Here is a 19,111-nt window from a genome sequence, read left to right as displayed (position 1 = left end):
GTTTTTATTGACAAACGTCTTTGAGGATGAGAATAAATACATTAGTATTATTTGGATTCTTCAGACTACTTTTCTCATCTTGGGTGTTATTTTGACAACGTTTCAATCAATGTTACCTCCGACCTTCTTCAGGTGTATCATGTCGAACTACGGAACCTTTCTGTCGAACTCGGGAATCTGCACGTTGTTCAAAGAATGCAAATTATCAGTCCTAATCTCAAAAACTCAGAAACATGAAAAATAATTTTTTTGATTCGATTCATAACGGCTTTGATGTGTTGTGTCATCCTGATGCGAAGATCAGGTCAGTGTGCTTGTTCGTATCAGACTTTGTTTTATAATGGCTGCCCTAACAGGGCTCTACATTGCGAGTGAAACAGTCACATTTGCGAGTGATTTTTCAAAATGGCGACTAGAAATCATGAAATGCTTATCTTTTGGCGATTGTATTTCTTTCACTGACAGTCTTCCAAAACTCACTACTGAGTGAAAAATATTTTAAAAGTTGAAAACATAAAATGAACAAAGTTAAAATATTTAAACAATAAAAGTTTAATAGAACAATATACTTTCTTTTCTTTTTTCTTTTTTTTTTTAACAAAGTTTGTTTTAAAAAAAACATCTGAAGAAATCAGAATGTTTATAGCTTCAAGTAGCAACATAAGATTTGTTGTATATTTAGAATTACAGTTGTTTAAAAATATAAAAAAAAAAAATCTTTATTATGTACATACACGTCACTAAACGAAAATGTCATATTCTAAAAATCATGTGGGTTTGGCTAGTAACTTTTCTATTTGACTAGTAAACGAAAATATTTAGTTGTCAAAGGTCAAGATGAATTTGTCCGTAGAGCCCTGGTATAGAAGAATGGCCCGGACGCAGGCTCTCTTAAAATGTATCTTTGTTTGGAGGCTTATCTTACTGTTAGTAAAAATGCCTTTCATTCTGTTAAAAGTTGTCTTAGATTGTCCAGTTCTCTTCTTGATTTCTGTGTCACACTTCCCATCTGGGTTGATAGTACAACCAAGGTATTTAAAAGTGTTTACTTGTCTGATTCTGTTCTTTTTGTCCATGAAACTTTCGTGATTCTCCGGATGAACTACATCTCTTCTGTTTCTAATCGCTGTTCTGTGTCCTTGGTTAGGGTTCAGCATTCGCAGTCATATATGAAAATAAACATCTGAAGAAATCAGAAGTTTATAGCTTCAAGTAGCAAAATAAAATTTGTTTTATATTTAGAACTAGCGGGGGTACCCGGCGTTGCCCGAGTGTTTGTTTCCGAGACGGAAGGGGGGGGAAGTTTTAAAAAATGTTATGGTAGGTAAGTAGGAAGGATCAAACCCGGAGTCATGAGTAAAAGTAGGAAAATAAAGTGTGAAAAAAAACCAAAAAACATCTGCAACGTTAACAGTTCGGCCACCAAGAAAAGTCCATTCCAGTTGTTTAGGAAAAAAAAAAAAAAAAAAAAACGACTATGGTAGGTCGGCGCGAACGTGAAAATATAATGTGAATTGTCCAGCACGCTAACCACTACGCCACAGAGCACTGCAGCTTAGTTTAGTGATTTTAAATAACTTCACATGAAAGAACTACGAAGCCAAACCGGTGTTCTCTTCTCAACTGTTCCTTGTGAACGATCCCCAAACGGTGTTAAGTGGTGGCAGGGGGAGGAGGAATTTATTAGAGAGAAAATATTTTACCACTTCCATTGATCTTAACCGATTTTGGCCGTGACTTCTCAGCAGAAAAAGTATAGAAATCTAAGATTATCGAGGAATTTGAGAAATAATAAGCCTATAACACACCTCAGATATTGTTCTGCCGTTTGTGCATATTATATTTGCATGAAATATCTTGATTTTTAATCCTGTTAATGTCAAAATCAGACGGGGAAAAAATGAGTTCATTTTATTTATATAGAGATTACAGTTGTTTAAAAATATACAAAAAAATCTTTATTATGTACATACACGTCACTAAACGAAAATGTCATATTCTAAAAATCATGTGGGTTTGGCTAGTAACTTTTCTATTTGGCTAGTAAACGAAAATATTTAGTTGTCAAGTGCCAGCTAAACATAAATTTGTCCATAGAGCCCTGCCTAAGATCAAGGCTTGATGACCGGTGTTTTTAAGAAGTGATCTCGGCAATGACAAGTGCAGGCTCCGCTACACAAGTAGAGAGTGTGAGCCACTCGACGTCAAGCTGGAGGATGGCAATTATGTAATGTGGCCGTTATGCTCGAACTGTGTCCATGGCACTTCAAACTTCTCTTGGACCCCCCACGCTGTCTGGCACTGTCTAAAAAGGAACAACCAAACAAAAATAAATAAATCCGACTCAGATTTTCTTTCCGTTTTAGCAAACGGCATTTATTACCATTATTTTCCAAACCATGCACGATTCTTGTTTTCGAATATCTTAAGTGGATGCTGTGGCGTAGTTTGTAAGTGGTAAGACGCAAATATGAAGAAATAAAATGGGTGAAAACGATTCTATGCAGATCACAAATAATAAATGATTTATCAACAACTGAAAGACTTACTTTGAAATATATATCACGGAGCTGATATCGGTACGCATTTTTAATTATTTTTTATTTTAGAAAGCTGGCTATCCTCCACATAAAAATTAACAGATTTTGTCTCTAACTTTACCCTTGTGGGGAGGCAAATAAATAAGGGCCCCCCCTCTCCATCATATGGCCGTTATGCTTGAACCGTGTTCGTTACAGTTCAAACCTCTCTCTAGGACCACCACGCCGTCTGGTACTGTCGAAAAGGAATAAACAAACCAAAATAAGTCCGACTCGGCTTTTCTTTCTGTTTTAGCAAAAGGCATTTATTACCGTTACTTTCCAAACAATGCTTGCTTCTTGTTTTTTTTTTTTGTTTTTTTCTCACTGTTCATTTCGTTTGCCATGAGATTAACAAAACCCTGCCCTCTCAACACCAGCTTAAAAGTCTCTCACTACTTTTCTTGCTCTCCTCGACCATATGCCAGTTGTAGCCAGCCATTTCTAGTGTCCATTTTGCTTCTTCTGACCACATGGTGTCCTTTTTTTTTTTTCTTTTTCTTGTCGCACAAGCTCACACACACTTCCTAATCTGCATGTGTGCTTTTTTTCCGGCTACTGCTGCTAATATTCTTGCAAGCCACTTTTTTGATTGGTCTTGTGCCTAATTTTCTTTAGTTAAATTTTTTGTTTTGCGAAATCTAATTTATAAAACTCACTGTCTGTCTGTCTCCATATTTTCAAACTCTATCTCTTCCGAAACTAAAAGTTGCAGAGAGGCGCTAAGGACCTCAAATGATTGGATTTTTTTATGGACTGTTCTTTTATGGGTCTTCAGTCAGTTAAAATACCTTTTAAGGGATCCAGTCACTTAGTCATTTTTTTTTTTTTTATGCTTCGTTCTAGACTGAGACAATTTTTTTTTTTATTTCTGTTCCTATCCAGAGTGTCCTTTTTTGGGAGCTTGATTTTTTTTTTTTTTTCCCCCCACATGAAAAAACCAACCTTGTGTCTAACTCTGCCCTATTGGGAAGGCATTTAATAAAAAAAAATTTTTTTTAATTCAGGTACCTGTCCTCAATCCCCACAACCTGGAAATCTAATATTTTGGGTAAATTGAGTACCCCAGTGGAGAACATTTTTAAATGGTGGTAAAAATGATGCCTTTGGACATTTTTTTTATCTCTAATATCATTGTCTATTACACAAATCTCACCTGTCTGTTTAAATGTATGTATGTATGTATGTATGTATGCATGTATGCATGTCTGCCTAAAACTTTTGACAGAGGCAACGGATTTTCGGCAAAAGATTGGTATCATTTTGAAGCTCGACCCTTCGGACGACAAATATTGAAAAATTGGGTAAAAACATTAATTGAAGACTCGTCTAGTTGAAACCACTGTCAATAATTTTCCCCACTCTTTTTATCTGTGCCAAAATCAAAACGTAGATTTCATGAACAAAGCTTCTTTCTTAGAACTGCACGCCTATGGAACTCTCTTCCATTTGCCTGTTTCCCACCTGACTACAACTTGGAGGTCTTCAAGTCCAACATAAACAAATTCCTGATAAACTGCCCCCTTAAGTAAGACATTTTATCAAATCTCCAATACTAACAATTACTATGATACTATCCTATTGATTACTGTACACGCAATAATCCTTATCCCCGAGTGGCTTCCAGGCCTTGATAAGTGGTGTGACTTCCATGTAAAAAAAAAACAAAAAAAAAAAAAAAAACTAATTCCTTCAGCCTCAACTGGGCAGTTTTCTAGGAGGAGGGTCGATTTTTTTTTTTTTTTTTTCTGCTGACATTTTGTTGTAAGTCATTCAAACGACGTTATTTAAAAGACGTTATTTCGACCGCCTGTGATGTCACAACCACGGTAGGCATATCGATAAAAGTTTTTTTTTTTGCTCAACCAACACCCTTACACACACACCTCCACTTGCTTTTCCGTCTTCACGTCATGGGTTCGAGCCTGCCTGCCTACTACAACTTTTTTTTTTTTTTTTTTTTTTTTTTTGCTCAACACACACCTCAAACGCCGGGCTAGTTAATCAATACAACGTTCATCGTTTAGACAATGTGTTCCCAAAAAGGAACATCGGCTTTAAATGGGTTAACTATTTTTCAAAAATAATTGAGGAGTCTTGAAGACGCAACCACTTCATTTTGGTTCCTGTTCTCGCAAGATTAAAAGATCTACTTTCACTTTTCGCGTTTATTACATTTAATGAGATGACACAGTTCTGACGACGACAACGATTTCCATGTCATTCTCCTCTTCCTGTTGAGGACACATAATTCGTTCACCAATTATTAAATATCTGGCATTTAGAGATGTCTGGGTTTTGAATGTTTAATTATTTTTATCCAGTGTTATATTCTTGTTACTAATTTGTTAAATGTCTGAAATGAAGGAAGTGGGTATGTGATCGGGTTAATTAATACCGTCATGGATTTATGATGGTTGGTTTTTTGGAGGGAAAGATATGCAGTTGTAATCTCTTTCCAGTTATGGGTAATATAGATACACTTCTCATTTTCATTTCCTTTCTGTTTTTTTTTTGTTTTTTTGTTTTCCTTTTTTTTTCTTCGTTTTTTTCCTCTTTTTTTGTTTGTTTTTCTTTGTTTCCTTGTTGTTCTTTGTTTCCTTGTTTTTCTTTTTTTCTTTGTTTTTCTTTTTTTCTTTCCTTGTTTTTCTTTTTTCTTTCCTTGTTTTTCTTTTTTTCTTTCCTTGTTTTTCTTTTTTCTTTCCTTGTTTTTCTTTTTCTTTTTTCCTTTTGTTTTCTTTTTTCTTTGTTTTTTGTTTTTCTTTTTTCTTTGTTTTTTGTTTTTCTTTTTTCTTTTTTTTTTGTTTTTCTTTGTTTTTTTTCTTTGTTTTTTGTTTTTCTTTGTTTTTTTTCTTTGTTTTTTGTTTTTTGTTTTTTTTCTTTGTTTTTTTTTCTTTGTTTTTTTTCTTTGTTTTCTTTTTCTTTTGTTTTTTCTTTGTTTTTCCTTTTTCCTTTGTTTTCCTTTTTTTCTTATTTCATTTTTTCTTTTTTCCTTTTTTCCTTTTCTTTTTTCTTTGTTTTTCTTTTCTTGTTTTTTGTTTTTTTTTTGTTTTTCTTTGTTTTTTTATATTTTTTCTTTCCTTTTTCTTTTTTAATTTTTCTTTCTTTGATTTCTCTTTTACCTTCATTTTTTAATCTTTCTTTTTCAATTTTTTTCTTTTTCTTGCTTTTTCTTTTTGTTTTCGTTGTTTTTTTTCTTTCCTTTTTTCTTTCGTTTTTTTTTCTTTTTCGTTTTTTTCTTTTTCATATTAACTTTTCCATTTCTTTCTTTTTCCCTCTTTTACTCTATTTTTTTTCTCTGAACTTTTAGAGAATTGCCCTAATCGTAAATGTTACCATTTTTTTCTAATTATTTTTTTTTTCTGTTTTTTTTTTTTTTTCGTTTTTTTTTTTTTTTTTCCTCCTTTTGGATTATTTGGACAACCGTTAGCATTTTGAATGTTACCAATTTTTTTTTTTTTTTTCTAATTTTTTTTTTTTTTTCTTCAGTCTGGTCGAAGTTTAATGGATTATCAGAATCAAGCTAAGCAACTCTTTCGAAAGATCTCTGGAGATAGCACTGCCCCAGCGAGACAGACTTTAGAAACAGGACCATATCTATTCCAGTAAGTATTCTTTAGGTACGGGCAAAAATGAGCGGACAAAGATAGGTGGACCTAGTTTTGAAAGACGATTTATCATATTTTTTTGTGGGTTTCCGAATACTTTTTGATTGTATTTGAAAGATTAAGGACTAAACTATTTCAGTAAGTATTAAGATAAATGTTTAAAAGAATATGCCAATTAGCTAGATCTTTTTGCAGATAAATGCAAGTCAACGACCCATATATAACAAAGTTGTATTTTATTTATAACTAGCGGGGGTACCCAACGTTGCCCAGGTGTTTGGAGGTGTAAAAGAAAAAAAAAAGTTTTAGTAGGTAGGTAAGCTTGAGCCCGAACCCTTGAGGTTAATAGCCTGATGACTTACCGCCACGCTACGCTGGCAGAGAACTGAAAATATGTGAAATGAAACTATTAAAAAGTCAAACAATTAAAGTGATGTGAAAGGTGCGTGGATTAAATGAAGTCAACCATCACGTCATAGGGAATGAAACAGACTTAACTTTGGCTGCAAGCCAGTTTCTGCATATGTTTGCTTCCCCCAAGATGTTTGGGAAAACCAACTCCCCATTTAAAGGGGAGTGTCATAATGAATAGCAATTGTCTGATATGACGAATTTTGGCCGCATTGATCAAACTTTGTTGCTTTCTGGACGTCCCGAACATGAGTGCCCAGGGAGGTTAATTTTGCTACGGTTCAGTTTGGCTTATATATACGACAAAGCCAAAGAAACATGCGGAGAGTAAAAAAAATATCACGAAAATAGCGTGTAAAAGTCGCCCAAATAAAAGATACACACCACCTCCTTTCATAATTCGTACATATTATAATCTAGGTAGCATATAAAAAGTTATAAGAATGAGCGAGCAATCCGAGAAGCAACTGGAAAAAAGCCTTTGGCGGACATACAGAAAAAATGCACACACACATTTTCGCTTTTATATGTATATAAACTAGCGAGGGGTACCCGACGTTGCCCGGGTGTTTGGAGGTGGGGGGGGGGTAAAAAAAAAAAAGTAAGTATTAGGATTGAACCCGAACTGTTGAGGCAAAGTTGTAAATTAAAGTGTGAAAAAAAAAAAAAAAAACGTGCGATGTTAACCATTGCCCCACCGCGAGATGCTAACGGAAACACGTTTTAATTTAATTTAATTAGTTGGATTTAGCAGGTGCTCGTTTTAATGAGTTAATGAGGTCAACTGCGGGATAGTATTCATGAACGCTTTTTTTTCCCCACCCCCAGGATGTTATAGGAAAAAGACTAACCCACATGCGGCGAGCGACAAATATTGAATATTTATCTTCCCGAAATCGAGCAAATTAAATAGACAGGCGAGCTTCGTTGTTAAATGTGAGATATTACGATTTATGTGATATAAAAAGTTTTAAAAAGTTGTGAAGCAAGCGACCGCTTCTCTGAATAAAGCCTTTTGTTGACATACAGAAAAAGCGAACACACATACATACATACATTTCCGCTTTTATATATATATAGCCGGGGGTACCCGGCGATGCCCGGGTGTCTTGAGGTAAATCAAAACTCCGGGGGGGGGGGGGGGTTAATAAAAAAAGATGTTTTGGTAGGTAAGTATGAGAATCGAACCCGTACCCTTGAGTTGGAAATTAATGTGTGAAAAAAAAAACCGTGCTACGCTAACCATTGAGCCACGGCGACAGACAACGTTTAGCAGGTTATTTAACTATAAAAACAGGCGTGCGCAATAAAAGTTAACTCTGCTGCTTCCATTTGACCTAATTAAGAAGGTCAAATAGAAGTTACGCAGCGTTTGGGTTTGTTTACCCAAATTTGACTGTTTCTTCCCCCAAACAGATGTTGGGGAGGGGGAAAGCAGAATAGCACTGTCTGATCAAAGCTGATTGCTTCTGGACGTTTTTCCCGGCGCAATGCCGAAGACGTCGTTTGAGTTTAGTTTCACTTTATTTATACTAAAAAAAACCCAATCAACACGCGAGAAGCCAAAATAGCAATAATTTTGTAAAAATCGACGTAAATAAATCTATACGCTACGGGTTTTTCTAATTCCTAGATATTATTATATAGGACCTATATACACAGTTTTAAGCGATAGTAACGACCCCGGGAGCGTGTGCGAGAAAAGCCTTTTGAAGACATACACGAAATGGTCTCGCACATTTTGCCTTTTATATATATATATATAGATAGAAAAAGGGCTTGCCTTTTTTTCTATGGTTTTTGGCCTTCGGGCCGGGATCAATGCGGTATTATGGTGAAAGAAGATACTAGCTAAGAGAACCTTTTGTTTAGTTCTGGAGTGACAAGGCTGACCAACGACCCCCATTTTCCTCCCTTTTGAGTTAGCCTTGTGCCTAAGTTTTTTGTTTGGTTTGAACTTACATTGTAATTCTAGCCTGAATAAAAGATTTAATATCTCAAAGTGTAGTATCTGTTCTGATGCTACACTTAAGGTAATTTGTTTCCATCAATGGAGGGGAAACCCTCTATACTGAGACAATTATTATTATTGGTCTAAACAAGAGTGCCCCTTTTGCCTTCTTTTTGGGGAGCTGGTTTAACCCCACATTAAAAACGACCTTGTGTCACATTTTGCTTTGGTGGGAAAGCAAATATACTAATAAATAGAAAAAAAGGGTTTTTAATACACAAAAAAAAACCCAAATTTATAGGTTGGTTGTTTTTGTCTTACGGCATATCAACCTTTTTCAGATTATTTAATGCCGAATCCAAAGATTTTGAAGAAAAATTTTTTAATAGAATATATTTGTTGTTTTCAAGTCGGTTTCTAACCCATAGTTGGGACCCTAACAGGTACTAGCACTCCGGATCAGAGTGGACCTGAGAGCAATGGCAATTAAAGGGCGGCTCCACACTCCCCAGAGCCCGCAAGCTGGGGCCTCACCATCGGATATAGTTTAAGGTCATATCCAGGACCCCCATTAAGGAACTTTTACCCTCTGCAGGGGGGCAGTCGGCTTCACCACTGGATATAGTTTAAGGTAATACTGAGGACCCAAATTTATAGGAGTATAGATTGGAATGGCAGTGTGGAGGACGACAGTAATAAGCAGCAACGTAAAGCAGCACCAACATTCAAACCCAAAACCCGTTCGATACAAAAAATAATATTGTAGTTCAGGCAGCAGTATAAAATGGCATTTTATTTATTTGGGTGGCGGGATCGGGTACTTGTACAGTTTAATCAAGACATTAAAAAATTAAAATATCGAAATAAAAAAGATATCCGTTTTGAACTGAAAATTGAATAATAAATAAAAAATAAAAAAGATATCCGTTTTGAACTGAAAATTGAATAATAAATAAAAAATAAAAAAGATATCTGTTTTGAACTGAAAATTGAAAATATCGAAATTAAAAAACATATCCGTTTTGAACTGAATATCTCCGGAAAAAAATTTCACTTGATTTGATCGAATATGTTTTAAAACATGTTTTTATGACAGCACGTTGAAGGTAGACATCTTTGAATTTTAAAAATTTTTGTTTGGATTTTTAGAAAATGCCACGGGGAGATAACTCTATGTAAAGCGCCGACACTCCCTCCCCATCTTTAATTCTAGCTTTTCTTCCTAAAAATTGAACCTTTTGCTTGGTATCATAACAAATTGTTTTTCGGCTGTAAAAAAAAAATCTACTTGATGAAATTAAGTTAAATTTTTTTTGGAGAACTTCATTCCATAACAGATACATACAATATAAACTTTTTCGATATTTTCATTTTTTAATGTCTTGATTAAACTGTACAAGTACCTTTTGTTTTTGTTTTTTTTTTCTATGGGAGTGACAGATTATCTTGTGCACGTGAGGAGGTTGCTGTCAGTTGGGAAGAGGACGACAGCAGCAAGGGTGAAGAAATAGAATGCTGATCGTTAAAAAAGAATTCTCAACTATACGTAATGCCTCCTATATTTTTTCTGTGGAACTTCCTAGGTAGATGACGTTATCAACTATGAGAAACATTCCATAAGTAATGCTTCCTTTTTTTTTGTGGAGCTTTCTAGGTAAATATGGTTCTGGATATGACCTTAAACTACATCTGATGATGAGGCCCCCAGCTTGCAGGCTTTGGGAAGTGTAGAGCCACCCTTTAATTGCCATTGCTCCCAGGTCCACTCTGACCTGGAGTGGTAGTACCTGTCAGGGTCCCAACTATAGGTTAAATAGAAACCCACTTGAAAACAACAAATATATTCTATTAAAAAATTTTTCTTCAAAATCTTTGGATTTGGCATTAAATAACCTGAAAAGAGTTGATATGCAGTAAAACAAAAACAACCAACCAACCATATTATATCAAGTGGCTTCATGCCTTATCTGGAGTGATTTCCATATTAAAAAAAAAAAATGGCAACATTTAATGCTGCTAAGACTAAGCTTCTTTCCTCTTAATGCTGCTAAGACTAAGCTTCTTTCCTCTTAATAATTACAAGAAAAACTTTTCAACTATTAACCTAAGAACAAGAAAACATTTTCGTCAAACACAACTTGTACGTCAAACGAATTTCTGTGACTAAAACAGGGATTTATTCCCGGAGAAAAAAAACCATAGACAATCTTTTACTTACACATTTGTTAATGTTGTGTCTTTTCTTCATCTTTTTTCCAGTTACCTGATAGAACGTGGCGTTTGTTATCTCGTCTTATGCGAAAAAGCTTTCTCCAAAAGACTTGCTTTCTCATATTTAGAAGAATTACAGTCTGAATTTTCGTCACAAAATGGCAAGAAAGTAGAAACTGTATCGAGACCTTATCACTTCATTGCTTTCGGTAAGTGTATACATCATATATAAGAACTAGCAGGCCACCTGGTGTTGCCCGGTCGTAAAATACGCATATTAATTATATGTTAATTAATGCAGAATTCTTATTTATTATAAACAGAAATACCGGAGGTATTAAATGTTAATTCTTTAAAAAAAAAAAAAAAAAAAAAAAAAAAGAAGAAATTATGACCTGTGCATGCGAGTATTATGTGTTTTTTTTCTAAATAGTTCTTGGAAGTAAATAAGAAAAAAAAATACTAGAACTGAGATCGAAACAAAAACCTAATTACAGTGAGGCAAGTATGATAACTATTAGGCTAGCTTGACACGATCTTTAAAAAGTGTTTCCAAGCCTACATATTCTTAGCATAAGTAATCTGTTGTGTGAACGATTCACGCATTCGCGAAGCAGTTGATAAACGGATAAAAATCCGATGATTCCACCCAGTGTACCAATTTTTTAATTTTGACCTTTTAGCAGCTCTTCTGGTAGTAATAATAAAATAATTTTTATTGATTATAGACTAAAAAGTAAAACTAAAATCTAAAGATTACCCCTCCCCACGTTTTAGAAAATATATGCACATTTAACAAGTGTTTTATGGTGATCGAGGGGAGGGGGGATAAAAACTTTACAGTTAAATATTTAGAGCTTAATAAAGAATCAGAATCGGGAGAAGTATTGGAATCGCCCCATCACTACTCCCCTTGTAACATTATGGAAGGCGTTCTTATTTTGTTCTTTGCGCCAAATAAATAAATATAATACTTTGAACTCTTTTAGACACTTTTAGTTCCTGTCTGTGCTTTCCATTCTACATAACAAATTTATATAGGCCTGTCACCAGCTAGCTCTCTGCTGTTCATGCCATCGCATCTTTTCCACTCTGTCTTGCTGCACTGCTGCTATCTCTGCATAATGTCACCAGTCCTGCTACCTCCTACTGCTCCTCTCTCTATTTCACTGCAGGACTGTTGTCTACACGACGTCGCTGCACATTATGGTACACCCTGATTGAGAAATTCATCCAGACTTCAGATTAATTAGGAATAGACCATTCACATTTAAAAAAAAAAAAAAAATTCAAATCCATTGAAAAGTTGTTCAAATTTTTATTGCGCTTTTAATCTAAAACTTTCAGTCTGTTTTGGGACAGGTCTGTAAGTGGACGGTAACATTTAATGCTACTAAGACTTAGCTTCTTTTCCTTTAACAACTACAAAAAAATGTTCTCAACCACTGATTGCCATGACAAATAACACTCTATCTGGGAGTTCCTCGTTTAACTCCTCGGTTTAATATTCACAGGCAACATAAATTGGAGCAAATATATTGAAGACATTGCTAAGGCTGCTGCGAAGAAAATGGGCTCCCTCTGCCATGCTAGAAAATTACTTGCATCAGAGACGATCTTCAAAGCCACACATGCTTGGAGTATTGCTACCACATCTTGACTAATGTGTTTCTATCAAGTGTTGAGACATTATGTTGAACAAATATGGGCCTATGGCGCAGTGAATAGAGACGTCGAATCTCTATGGTTTGGTTGGTGAGAATTATCTGAAGATAGCAGTTTCAATCCTACCCAAAGCTGGCCAGAGGCTTACTTGGAAAAAACGTGGTAAGACGACAATAACTATGGATGGCAGTGATTGCTGAGAATGCAGTGAGGAGATTCGGAGTTCCTATCCCATCGCAGTTACCACCTGACGAAGGCCAGAGGAATCGTTGGCCGAAACATCGTGAAACAACATACGGCTCTATACAGTTTTATTATTATTTGGCATGTAAAGTAATCCTTAATCCATGGAATTTCAAAGAATGCTTATGCTTCTCATCAGAGGAAAACTGTTAGCAATATATATATATATACTAGCATGGGTGCCCGGCGTTGCCCGAGTATTTGGAAGTGTATGTTGAGCAAAAAAGAAAAAGCAGTCAATTTTTTTTTAATTTGACCCCTATTATGACCCCTTAAAATTTATAGTTTCGGGCTCAAATCACTTTATTAAGTTAGATCCAGGTTCAAGGAACCTATATCTAAAATTTCAAGTGTCTAGACCCAAAATTGTCGGAGGAGTTTGGTAGAGTTCTTAAAGGTCAAATCGTTGAAATTTGACCCCTTAACAGCCAAATTTCTGGCTGACACCCCTCATATCGATTTTCCCAAATCTCAGTACCCGGTATTTCAAATTTCGAGTCTATAGACTAAAAATTGACAGAGTTATTGCTTAGGGAAATGTACACAGACAGACAGACACACAGACAGACAGACACGTTCACTTTTATAGATATATAGATATATAATAAAAATTACAATTAAATTTACCAAAATGATCCAAGATGGTAAAACTAAAGTATATTATAAATATTAAAGAATTAATATTTATAAAGTAAACTCAACCAGATGTAAAAGCTCAATAAAACCAAATAAGAGATAGAGCTTATAATACCTTGTAATAATAATTATAATAATCTTGTACCTATTTATGAATTATTCCACGGATTTCGGCCTTTTGGATTATTTTGGACCATCTTCCAATTACGCGATTTCCTTGGATTTTACTTGTGCGAATGGAAATTTAACCAACTTTTTTGGATTCTGGATTTTTGGATTTTACCATTATTGGATATTTCACCTTTCACCAGACTATCCATTCACGTGAAATCACCTTTTTCTCCACTCTATTTCCTCTGCTTCACTTTTTGTTATCAAGTAAGATCTTTGACTTACTTGTAGTTTCATCAAATACTTTTGCATGCAAAATCCGATCCCGCATTTTGCTAATTCCTACCCTCTGATGAGAAGGAAAGTATCCACGGATTAAGGACTATCCACTTATTTAGTGTTTCCTTTTTAAATTAAATATGTTTTCAACTCTTTTTCAAAGTGTTTTTTAACATGTTTTATTAACTATTTGCTCTTATATATACATATATATATATATATATGTGAGAAAGAAAAATTAAAACTGTAAGTTGAACTTTACAATCAAAATTTATTGTTCACTGAATACTCCAAAAAAACAATTTACAAAGTCCTTATTCCGTGGAGTTTCAAAGAATGCTATTCTTGTTATTCTTCTCATCAGAGGACATAAAGAAATCAGCAAATTATATTTGTAGCAATGCTAGAATTTGCTAGTTAAGGCATTAAGTGAAACCGCAATTTATTGTAGTTATATAAATTGCCAAATAAAAAAATGAAAAAATATTGGATATGTAAAAAAGCTAATATAAAAACAAACCGCGCATAATATTTCAGTTTGAATGAAACTCCTCTCGAGTTGATCCAAAATGCAAAATAGTTCTTTAGATAGAATGTATTCCAAGATAAAAGCATCCATATTTGGGACTATTTTACCATATTTGTTCAAAATTTTCTGTGTATGTAGCAGTTTTGCATGGTGCTGAACTCAAATTTAAATATGTTAAGGCCTTGGGGGCTTTTGTCCGGGGGGGGGGGGTTGATGGACTTAGTCATTTCTTTTTTGCATGGTGCAGAACTCAAATTTATATATATTAAGGCCTAAAACTGCACCATTTGTTCATTTTCACTAGATTTTGACGTCCCCTGGAGACTTTGGAGGCTAAATGAGGAGTGCAAATGCTTCACTTGTTTTAATCATAAATTTATGTGTTTTATTTACCTTTTCCAGATACGTTTATACAGAAAACGCGAAAGTTGTACATGGATTCCCGAGCGCGAAAAAACTTGTCAAATATCAACACAGAACTGCAAGATGTGCAGCGTATTATGGTGCAAAATATTGATGACGTCTTACAACGAGGAGAAGCATTAAACAGTTGAGTGAACTATATTTTGTTTTTTTGATGTAAATGCATTATTGACATCCAGCATGACCTATTGACCTACAAAGTATACAAGGTGCCTTCAATAAGTTTCCAGACTTTTTTTGTACAGGCATTTAAAATTGTTGTAGACTCTAAAATAAAAAAATAATGTTTTGGTAGGTAAGTATGAGGATCGAACCCGAATCCGAACCCTTGAGGCAAAGTTGGAAATTAAAGTGTGAAAAAAAAGAGTGCGACGTTAACCATTGGGCCACCACGAGATACTAACGGAAACACGTTTGAATTTATTTAATTACTTAAATTAGCAGGTGCACGTTTTAATGACTTAATGAGGTCAACTTTTGACTGCGGGGTATCATTTAGTGTGGAACGCTTTTTTTTTTTTTTTTTTCCAAGATGTTGTCCAAATTGAATATCAATTGTCTGATATAAGGAAATATTTCCACATTGAGTAAAGCTGATTGCTTTTGGACATTTCCGGCGATCGAGACCGGAAAAATACCTAGACAATTAGTGTCGCTTTTATTATAGGAAAAGGCCTAACCCATATGCGGCGAGCGAAAACTCTTGAATATTTATCTTCCCGAAGTCGAGCAAATTAAATAGACAGGCGAGCTCCATTGTTAACTCTGAGATATTACGATTTACATGTGATATAAAAAGTTTTAAAAAGTTGTTAGGCGACCGACTGCTTCTCTGAAAAAAGCCTTTCTTGAACATACACAAAAAGCGAAAACAAACACACACACACACATTTTTGCTTTTATATATAAGAGGTGCAATTATTCAGAGGAAGTAGTCCCGATTTTTACCCCTACTCTCAAAAGTCCTACCACAGCCACCAGTAAACACCGCAGATTGTTATACACAGAGTACGGATACTGTGGTTTCACCTTCCGTAACTGATTCATAAACTTCTAGCACAGCCGTTAAATTCCCGTCCGCTGATTCGAAAATAATAAATTCTCTCTGAAAACCTTCGGGCTATTCTCATTGGTTTACACAAGAACGAACCCTTATTCCAGAATGCAATCCTATACATGAAAACGAACGATCACGATACTATCCAACATGGCGTCTACAGATACACGCTTACTTAGCCGCTGGTAATTAATTGCTTCCCTCTCTCTCTCTAAATGTGTTTTCGAGAGAGTGTGAGAGGTTTTGTTTACATTCTACCTACCTATCGAACTGATTGAAACATAGACAGACAGTACTTACTTAGCTGCTCGGAATTAATTGATCTCTCTCACTCACTCTCTCTAAATATGTCTAATGCTAATTATATTTTTCGATTCTTCTCATCTTTCTCTCCTAATCATTCATCCTTTCTGTTTTTTTTTTTTTTTCCAGCTCTCGGCAGCAAAGCCAGCAATTTATCCATGTTGTCACAGCAATATAAGAAAGATGCAACTTACTTGAACCTCCGCTCCACATACGCCAAAGTTGCCGCTGTCGTCATTGTTGTAGTCGTCTTCTTTTTGTTCATTCGTTTCTGGTGGTGGTGAAATGACGGCCGGCCGACGAATCCACTTTCCTTTTCCGTTTTTTTTTTGTTTTTTTTTTGTTTTTTTTTTGTTTTTTTTCCCACAAAGACATGATAAACTAAAGACATCCACTCCCTCATATAAAACACAGACACGGATAACCATTTCTAACCATCATGAAAAAAATCTCTCTCTCCCTTCCACATTTATTTTTTCTTTGGCTTTTCGTTTTCTTTAACTGACTGTTTGGCCTTTATATAATATATAATATATAATATATATATATATAATATATAATATATAATATATAATATATATATATATATAATATATAATATATATTATATAATATATATAATGTTTTGTGTCGAGCCTGCATATTAGCTTTCTCAAGCTGTTTTCATGTTTTTGAGATGAGGATTGGTTATTCATATTATTTGGATTCATCGGACTACTGTTCTCATCTTGAGTGTAATTTTCACAACGTTTCGAGCGATGTAAACTCCGACCTTCTTCAGGTCTATCTTGTCGAACACTGGAATGTTTCTGTCGAACTCTGGAATTTGGACGAAATTTCGAGCAGAACCCTTATTTTTATCACAGGGGTAGCATGCTCTTGTTCCGTCAGCCATGACTGGATGACTAAGTAATTCGTAATTGCATTTTTTCGGTCACTCACACTGAGGATTGAACCTTCAACCTTTAGGAGAATTTTTGCAATTGATTTTTCCAAGTACTCTAACCACTGTGCCACAGGTCCTTGCGCAAGGGTTATGCTCGAAATTCCGTCACAATTCCCGAGTTTGACAGAAATATTCCTGAGTTCGACAAGATACACCTGAAGAAGGTTGGAGGTTACATCGACCGAAACATTGTGAAAATCACACTCAAGATGAGAACAGTAGTCCGATGAATCCAAATAATATGAATTTTCTTATTTGTTTTTCAACCTAAGTAAAGAAATAAAAATATATATATGCAGTAGAACCCCGGGATACAGTGGCACTAGGATACGTTTTTTTTTTTTTTTGTGGAATACAATGTTTTTCCGGCTCCTGATTATGGTATTTGCTCTGCCTTACGGTGTTATTTATAATGGTTTTTGATTATATACATGTGTATGATATACTGTACTTTATTTTGTTACTAATTTTTGATGCCGTATCTCAGGGTTTTACTGTATAAGAAACCAAACCATGATTGTTTGCTCAGATGCAGAGTGTGTGTGTGTGTGTTCTTTTGTCCAGCTTTTTTTTTTTTTTTCTATAAAGAAGTCCCCCACTTATCAAGGCCTAGAGGCCACTTGAGGATAAGGATTAATGAGTGTACAGTAGTCAATAGGAAAATGTGGAAATTTGGTAAATTGGATTACTTAAGGGGGGGCATCTCCTCGAGAACTTGTTTACGTTGGACTTGAAGATGATCATTTAATAGTCAGCTAGAAAGCAGGCAAATAGAAGAGAGTTCCACAGGCGTGCAGTTCTAAGAAAGAAACTTTGTTCATGGAATCTACGTTTAGGTTTAGGCACAGATAAAGAGTGTGGGAAATTATTGATAGTGGTTTAAGCTAGATGAGTGTTTTTCATGAAAGTCAGGCCAGGGGGGATTATAGATTGGAGCTCGGACGAGCACTTGCCATGAAAATAACAATAAAGCAGAGGCAGGCTCACAACATCTCTTCTGTGGGAAAGCTGTTGCAGGGGAGAGAAAAGGGCACCCCCAATAGGCTACGAAGTCTATTTTGAACTCTGAACAAGGCAGGATAAGGCCACTCGAGGATAAGGGTTAACAAGTGCACAGTAGTCAATGGGAAAAATGTCGGAGTAATCGTTAGTAGTGAGAATTGGGTAAATTTGATTACTTAAGGGGACGGCTCATCAAGAATTTGTTTACATTGGACTTGAAAATGATCATATTGTAGTCAGCTAGAAAGCAGGAAAACGGAAGACAGTTCCACAGGCGTGCAGTTCTAAGAAAGAAACTTTGTTCATGGAATTTACGTTTAGGTTTATGCATAGATAAAAAGTGGAGGAAATTATTGATAGTATTTTCAGCTAGATGAGTGTTTTTCATGCAAGTTTAGCAAGGGGAGACTAGAGATTCGAACTCAGACGAGCACTTGCCATGAAAATATCGATGAAGCAAAGACAGGCTCGCAACATCTCTTCTGTCGTAAAGCCTATGAAAGGTCCATAATATCTTCCTAACAACATGGATGTGGAGACAAAAATAATGATAACAGTAAAAAAAATGATAAAAATGTCTGACTCTGATCGTTGAGGAAGGAATAGAGAAAGACCTTTCTTTATCTGACGGAAGGGAACAGGAATATTCAAAGGTGTTTTTGGATATGGAGGGAAGGGATGTCAAACCCACTCGTATATAAAATGGTCAGTTGAAAATTAAAGGTCAGTCAGGGTCAATTTGATGTACTCGAAGTGAGGATTGCTGGAGCTTGGGAATAGAAACGGGTGCAACATCACATGGTTCAAAGAGAGTGGGAGAGAGAGAGGGGGGGGAGTTTGTGATGTGTGGACTTAAAAATTGGAATAGGTTAATGAAGTATGATTAAGCCGTGTCTAGTGGCGACCATTTCATACTTTGTTTGTTTCATTTCATTTTCACAAAATGTTTTGATGAAAAATATTGCTTTTAAATATAATAAATGAAAATATTCCTAAATTGATAGGTTTAATGAGTATTAAATGTAACATTATGCCTGTTTTCACGTGTAATAAATTGAATAAAATATGGTAAAGAAAATGAATGTTAACATAGTTCTAAAAAATTTTTCACATCTTTTATCAAATGTTATATATATATATATACACTAGCATTTCAG

At 35.1% G+C, this 19,111-nt stretch overlaps 1 protein-coding gene across 1 annotated transcript in view; it reads left to right on the top strand.

Annotated features, from left to right (window-relative positions):
* LOC145268662 (vesicle-trafficking protein SEC22b-like) overlaps nucleotides 1-16,359 on the top strand; it is a 38,874-nt gene extending 22,515 nt beyond the window's left edge. Inside the window, exons 2-5 of the mRNA XM_080124149.1 lie at nucleotides 6,069-6,184; nucleotides 10,809-10,969; nucleotides 14,626-14,772; nucleotides 16,136-16,359. Of these exons, the coding sequence (XP_079980275.1) occupies nucleotides 6,069-6,184; nucleotides 10,809-10,969; nucleotides 14,626-14,772; nucleotides 16,136-16,290 (579 nt within the window). The 3' untranslated portion in view covers nucleotides 16,291-16,359. The remainder of the gene's footprint in view (nucleotides 1-6,068; nucleotides 6,185-10,808; nucleotides 10,970-14,625; nucleotides 14,773-16,135) is intronic.
* The last annotated feature ends 2,752 nt before the right edge of the window (nucleotides 16,360-19,111 follow it).

This window comes from Euprymna scolopes, chromosome 44 (genome assembly GCF_053919585.1).
Source record: "Euprymna scolopes isolate OS-2025 chromosome 44, ASM5391958v1, whole genome shotgun sequence".
NCBI lineage: Eukaryota > Metazoa > Mollusca > Cephalopoda > Sepiida > Sepiolidae > Euprymna > Euprymna scolopes.
Note: the sequence above shows the minus strand (reverse complement) of the source record. Positions and strands in the feature narration are given on the sequence as shown.